This window comes from Rutidosis leptorrhynchoides, chromosome 11, assembly GCF_046630445.1.
Source record: "Rutidosis leptorrhynchoides isolate AG116_Rl617_1_P2 chromosome 11, CSIRO_AGI_Rlap_v1, whole genome shotgun sequence".
Lineage (NCBI taxonomy): Eukaryota > Viridiplantae > Streptophyta > Magnoliopsida > Asterales > Asteraceae > Rutidosis > Rutidosis leptorrhynchoides.
In genome coordinates, this window is record NC_092343.1 from 76938011 (window position 1) to 76945215 (window position 7205).

At 34.1% G+C, this 7205-nt stretch overlaps 2 protein-coding genes across 3 annotated transcripts; one reads left to right on the top strand and one right to left on the bottom strand.

The window, feature by feature from the left end:
• The first annotated feature begins 330 nt into the window (after window positions 1-330).
• LOC139874700 (uncharacterized) lies at window positions 331-1278 on the top strand. The gene has a single exon (XM_071862110.1). It carries the CDS (start codon window positions 331-333, stop codon window positions 1276-1278), a length of 948 nt encoding a protein of 315 aa, XP_071718211.1.
• Window positions 1279-2363: 1085 nt separating this feature from the next.
• Window positions 2364-6948, bottom strand: LOC139876983 (RNA-binding protein BRN1-like). Of its 2 annotated transcripts, none has more exons than XM_071864386.1 (9): window positions 6729-6948; window positions 6399-6481; window positions 5876-5927; window positions 5444-5569; window positions 4383-4462; window positions 4124-4294; window positions 3537-3843; window positions 3005-3148; window positions 2364-2733 (listed from the first exon to the last, which is right to left on the bottom strand). In XM_071864386.1, the coding sequence occupies exons 1-9, from the start codon at window positions 6895-6897 to the stop codon at window positions 2606-2608; spliced, it is 1260 nt and encodes a 419-aa protein (XP_071720487.1). In that variant the 5' UTR covers window positions 6898-6948; the 3' UTR covers window positions 2364-2605. The 2 variants fall into 2 exon arrangements, with proteins under 2 accessions (XP_071720487.1, XP_071720488.1); XM_071864387.1 differs by having other exon boundaries at window positions 2598-2733; window positions 3544-3843.
• Between the last annotated feature and the right edge of the window lie 257 nt (window positions 6949-7205).

The window sequence follows — 7205 nt, forward strand, 5'->3', positions numbered from 1 at the left end:
TTTCATCACTCGCACTTGAGTAGAGTCCGTAATCTTCCAACTGTCTTTCATCACTCGCACCTGGGTAGAGTCCTTGAAGTGCAACGACATTAGCTTCAATCTGACCAATCATGACCATAGATCCAATATATTATATGTTGCTTATCAAAGCATCATTATAAGTTACCTTACAATGTCAAATTTTCTCTTGCAAAATCAATAATTTTAGTGGATAAATTTTGATGTTCAACCGTACATACCAATCCAAATATATCCCTTTTATTCTCATCTGCAACGTAATGATTAAAGTAAAGAATCTTATTGTAATGCAAATCAACACAAAACCTATACATGTTATTTCATTACACGTTACTTACCTTAAAAGAATCAAACCAAGCTTTCAAGAAAGCTAACATTCCTTTTAGAAATCTTTTTGTGAAAGTTATAGGGGATGGAGCTTCAACCTCCTTTTGGAATGACACTTGGCTTGGTGAAGATTCTTTCAAGAATAGGTTCAAAAGGTTGTCAAGGTTAGAAAATGATATGGGTGCTACGGTTAAAAACCGAACTATATGGGACTGGACAAAGTGCATGGGTAATTGGTCATGGGTACGCCCCCCTTCCGGACGTGCCAATGGCGAGTTACAAAGGTTAAACGAGCTACTTGCAAATGCGACAATCAACCCTCAAATTCAAGATCATTGGTCGTGGAAAGGGAGTACAAATGGGATCTTCACAACAAAATCACTAACGGATATTATCAACTCTAAGCTACTTGTTCGAGGTAACACAAGTTGGGAAACTATGCGTAATGCTTTGGTTCCAAAAAAGATCGAAGTATTTATGTGGAGGGTAAGGAGAAAACGACTTCCGGTCATGACCGAATTGGACAAAGGAGGGATTGACCTTCACTCGGTCCGGTGTCCGCTTTGTGACAACGATATCGAGTCGGTGGATCACTCCTTAATTTTGTGCAAGCATGCATACGATGTTTGGAACAAAGTCTTTGATTGGTGGGGTCGTGGCGGTTTTAACTTCGCAAACGTGGAGGACTTCTTCAGGGACACGGGACCTTCGAATTCATTAGTGAGCAAAAAGATTTGGCAAGCGGTAATATGGTCATGTTGCTATCTAATTTGGAAAAACCGTAATCAAAAGGTTTTTTCGAACAGATGTTGGAACGTACCGGTTGCCTTAAACGATATTCAAGTAAAAAGCTTTGAGTGGATTGCGAAGAGGTGCAAGGATAAAACCATCGACTGGCATAGTTGGATTCACAATCCGATTAGTTTATGTTAAGTTAGGATGTAAGGTGTATATGCGAATTGTTGGTTGAGGACACCTTGTCAGCTCCAACACTTGGTATATCTCCATTTCCTATTCTGTTGCGATGTACTAAACATATGTGTGTAATTATGAACATTGTACAGTGAGTTTTATCAATGAGAATAATATACTACTGCTTTTAAAAAAAAAAAAAAAAATGGCCCTCGAGGATCATACAACAACAGAGATTATATAGAGTTTACACTTTATAGATCTATTAAACTTCTGCATAAACTTTTGCATTTTGATTGATAAACACTGTAATTAACAAAGAACACTAATTATTTGGAGCTTATCCATCCATTGTTTTTTCCTCATTTTCTCAATTTTTTCCATTTTGACTTCATGAGAAAGACAAATCTATTGTGTCTTAAATATATCATGTGCCTATTGTTTCTATGTTAAGACAGCAATTGCTTAAATACTCATTTATATGCTTTAATTTATCTACTTTTACTATGACTTGAAACTTGAAAGGTTCAAAAATTACTTTCTCATGTGCTCACATGTATGATAAATCCAAGATAAATGGGTAATAAAGTACCCACACATAAAGAAATAACTAGACATGTGAATAAGCATTAATGTTATTAACATTAACATTAACATTAACATCAACATCTATACTAAAACATAAACGGAAGTAAACAATAGCCATTTACTGATGCCAGCTATTTTGTCTTTTTCTTATTTTTCTTAGAAAAAAAATATATTACCTGCCTCCGCAACGTGCAGGCTTCCTAAATCATTTATAATATCATAACAAGAAGACAATCATCAAAGTGGAACCTTTTATAATCACATCTTTGTAATGAAAAACATGACAACAAAATGATGAAGTTTTTTCTTGTTCATGTTACTTAGGGAATGCATGTATTTCACTCAGGTGTACGCGGTCTAATCAGTTATCACATGACCAATTCCGACTTATTCCATGGTCACCTCAAGATGTACCGCTAAGTGCTAATGAGGTTTGATATTGAGATTATTTGTGATAATGTAATGAACCACTAGGTCATCTTGTGATGGTTGATAGAAAATACGACAAAAACTAGATATAAAAATTAAAAGTTAAGAATATTTCTTGAATATAAATGTAAAATTAAAACTACATTATGAACGGTGTTGTAGAAAGAAAAAATCGTTGCACAATTACATATTACAATGACGCATAATTAACCGAGTATTACAAGTGTCAGAGGTTCGAATCCTATGTGCTCGTGACACGTAGAATGAAATAGTCTGTATGGTCAATTGCTAGCTCGAAGCCGCCGTTTTAGATTGTATGTAAACTCGATTACTATTGAGATTTGTTCTGTCTGTTGTCTCTTTTAAGTTGAACCTTCAACTTTTTACCGCTTAACTGGTATCCATTCATCATGTTAATTGCAGATTCAGCAGCAGTTGATGAATCATAACTAACAAAGCCTGCAAAACATAGATTTAATTAGAAGCGAATATTGAATGGATCGATTTGGGCTGTGATTTATCTCAAACGGGTCACCTAAGAAGGTACAAATATAAAAATTGGTCAAATTGGACCGAACAGGACAAAGGAGTTAAAGTCGCCCAAAGTTATGATCATGTTAAAACGGTCAGGCCAGTTTTGACCCATATTAAATATCACCATTACAACCCGAAACCATTCCCGATCTGCCCATGTTGCTAGTTTTAGTTACTACGAAAGTGGGGTCCATACCAAAGCATTTGCTGACACCGGTTACTTTGTCAACGAAGACTTTAGCACTCAAGACCCGTCCGAAGTCCTTGAAGGCATTTGCAAGCTCTTCATCACCAAATTCTTGAGGAATATGGTAAATAAACAGATTCGCACCAGGTGGACCTGTACGAAAAAACAAACTATTTATGCATACAAGAAAAAGATATAAAAAAAGATGTCAACTAGTGTTGACAGTTTCAACCTTATTACATATTTTAACAAGTCAAACAGGTACTATAAGTTGTCAAAATGAAAACTGGGCCAAACGGGTCGAAAATTCTTCTCATTTTTGGAACAAAAAACATCCAGTCATATAATCCAAACTTTAGTTATTGTTAAAAAAAAGATATTTTTGTATCTAAATTCACAAAATATTCGAAATGTCTACTTCGACTCGTATCAAATACCACCCATGTTGACCCATTAGCAACCCCTTCATTTTCGCATATTTCATGTTACACAAAACACACACGGAACACGACGAAAAGTTGACTGCGTTAGGATTTTTAACCTTCAACCTGGTCTCCAGGACTTGAACCACCACTCGAAGACGTTGCAGCTAGATTATTTGCAAGCGGTGGTGGTACAGGACTAGGGGGCCCGCTCATCATTCCTCCTGCGTATGTCACAGGATACTGAGTTCTGGGAACAGATGGATACGCAGAACCTAAATACCCGCCAGGTGGCACTGGGTAGTTTCTTGGGGTCCCACCACGTAGAAGATTTCCTTGGTTTGCATGCGGAATCAAACTAGGGTACGAAGGTTGACTTTGACCTGGGGGTAGCCGATACGGCATGAGCCCGTAACTTCCCGCAGCCTACACACAAAAAGAACTTTTACTAGACGAAAAAGGAGAAACACTCATATTATCAAGTATAATTTTTATGATTTTGTTAATGACAGCCTTTAGTGTTGTCGTTGACACGCTAAAAACACTTGTACATAGTAACTGGTTATTAACTTTACGGTGGATGTTACCTAAAAGTACAAGTGTTTTAAGCGTATTAACGACGGTCCTAAGGCCCGCATTAGCAAAATCTAATTTGGAATTTGAACATATATTACGAACAAAACGCAAAGCATACGATGAAACGAACCTGATATCCGTAACCATTATACGGTGACATGTAACCCATTGCCAAAGCTCCAAATAAAGACGGATGTTGTGTGGGGTCCGCACTTGCTAACGAATGTGCCTTTTGAGCCTTTCTAGCTATCCTTTCCTTTTCGGTGTCTGCCCATTTGACCACCAAAGGGACAGTCGAACCCTAATAAAAAAATAATCACAAAGTTAACAACAAAAGACTATTTTGCCCATTGAACGAGCTTATTTATAAAGTGAATATCGTACACAACCTCCATTTTGTGTTTCCCATTAAGGTCCTCGATAGCTGCAACCGCTTGCTCTTTTGTCTCATACTTCACAAAAGCGCAACCTGTCACCGTGGTGAATAAAACATTAAAAAAAAAAAAACTCAACATGTAGTTATTAGCTGTTAAATAACCAACAAGAACTAGATTTACGAATATATATATATATATATATATATATATATATATATATATATATATATATATATATATATATATATATATATATATATATATATAGTGGTAGGATCAAGAGGGATGTAACCAATCGGGGGGAAGCGGGGGGAAGCAAAAACTTTTTTTTTTTCGTTTTTTGAAAAAACTTTGTTCACGAACATTATAGATGGGATGAAAATATGAACATTTAGTAGAGATACTTTGTGATAAATGTTTTTATTTTGGCGGGAAAACGCTCGAAGAAGTAATATATAACAATTATCGTGTTTTTCGAGCGTATGTTGAGGTTTTAGCTATTGGGGTTTAGATATTAGGGTTTATAGGGTTTAGATATTAGGGTTTAGAAATTTAGGGTTTAGGGTTTAGATTTAGGATTTAGATTGAGTTTTTAACACGAACGGTTTAGAGTTTAGGGTTTAGGGTTTGGTGTTTTGGGTTTATGGAATAAACCCAAAACACCAAACCCTAAACCCTAAACTCTAAATCGAGCTAAATTTTACTTCACAAAACATGAAAAAAAAAGTTCATATTCTTCACGAACAATATTATCTTGAATGTTATTTTTGTCGATCGTTTTCCCGCCTAAATAATAACATTCATCACGAAGTGTCTCTTCTAAATGTTCATATTTTCGTGTGATCTTGATGCCGGAAAAAAAAAATTCCAAAAAAACGAAAAAAAAAAATAAAAAAATTTTGCTTCCCCCCGTTTCCCCCCGATTGGTTACTTCCCCATTGATCCTGCCCCTATATATATATATATATATATATATATATATATATATATATATATATATATATATATATATATATATATATATATATATATATATATATATACACACACACACACACACACACACACGGCACCTTTGCTTGTCTGTTGAGAACCTCTCAAAATTTGTAGGTCCTTTAAGGTTCCATATTGAGAAAACAATGACGAAACTTCACCTTCAGAAACGTTCTTAGGAAGCATACCAATAAAAATCTTGTGTTCTTGAATAAACAATGAGAAGATAAATGGCTAATCAGACTAAGAAAATTGAACGATCATATAATTACTAGTGACAATATGACCCAATCACTTAATAACTAGTCGATTTTTCTTCGAATAAGTCAAATAATCCAAAATAAAACTTAGTCAAAAGCGAAACTATGGTGAAGGGTCTAAAAGGTCAAAGTGTAGTATAAATACAAATAGCTTCCTAAATCAGTTTATGCAACTAATTAAGGGCAAAAAATGTTTTGGATCAACCCAACCCGAACCGCTTTGACCAATACAATAAAAATAGCATGCCAAACCTAGTCTTTCCAACTCGCCATCTGCGTATTTCACTTGTAATGGACAAGATGCCTGATTCACAAACACAAATCAAATATTGTTATACCATTCAATAGCAAAATCAAAAGTCAAAAGTCAATACGATATTTGATATTTGATAACCTAATCATTAGAGATTTATTGGCCTCTCATTATCTATGATATTTGATAACCTAATCATATGCGCAAATGTGTAAAGCTAAGCCTTAACTAATCTGGCACAAGTAGTTAACTCAACCGAAAGCTGATGTGGCACATTGTTATTGAACATCTTAATTCTTATTAATGAATGCCTAAAACTACCTCAACCAACTAAAAGCATTTCAAACCATAGACAAATTCAAATTTTTTGACAAGCACAACATGTCAACATTGTTATTATCAAATTTTCAAAATCTTCACAATGTCACAATTAACTATTTAACTATTACACATAACACAGACTAATCAAAAGATCTGAAAAAAAATATTAAAAAAAAAATAAGAACAAAAAATAATATTTACCCCAGGCAAAGTTTTCTTATTGTGACACGCATCAACAGCCTTGTCTGCTTCCTCTCTAGATGGACATATAACAAAACAACAACCTGCATAACATTAACAAATTAGGTCTATTTTAATTAACACATTACATAATTACAACAACAATAATTTAAATTAAAATACAAATTCACAACAATAATGTAAATATAATACATTGTGATCTGCAACTCTGCAAGTTAAATTACTTCTATTACAAAAAAAATATAACAGAATAACTTATACTCTATATTATTCATAAATAATAAATAAAGAAATTAATTAAATAATAATGATAGTAATAGTAATTACAACCTCGAGATGCTCGTGTAGCTTTGTCTTTGATGATGTTGACTTGGTCAACAAGAGCAAATTCTTGAAACAATGAAGCAAGTTCTGATTCTGTTACATGTTTAGGGACTTGACCGACGAACAATTTAACGCTGTCGTCGTTGTGTTTTTGCGGTTTGTGTTCTTCCGCCATTAATGTCGCTCTGTTTCTCTCTCACACACACCGTGATCTCTCTGTTTGACTCTATTATGTGTTTTTTTATTAATAATTAAATAAGTAAATAAATAAATAAATTTTGTTCTAAATTTGAGCCCGCAGTAGTTGGATTCGTGTTTTAGAAAAAAGAGAAGTTTTTTAGGTAAAGATGTTTATGTGACCCTTGTACTATACATAAATGACAATTTCAACACTCAACTCTAATTTTTCATTGATACAAAGAAATGGTGATTCACAATATCATTAAACATCTTTATTTGTTTGTTGATTAAAATTAGTGATGT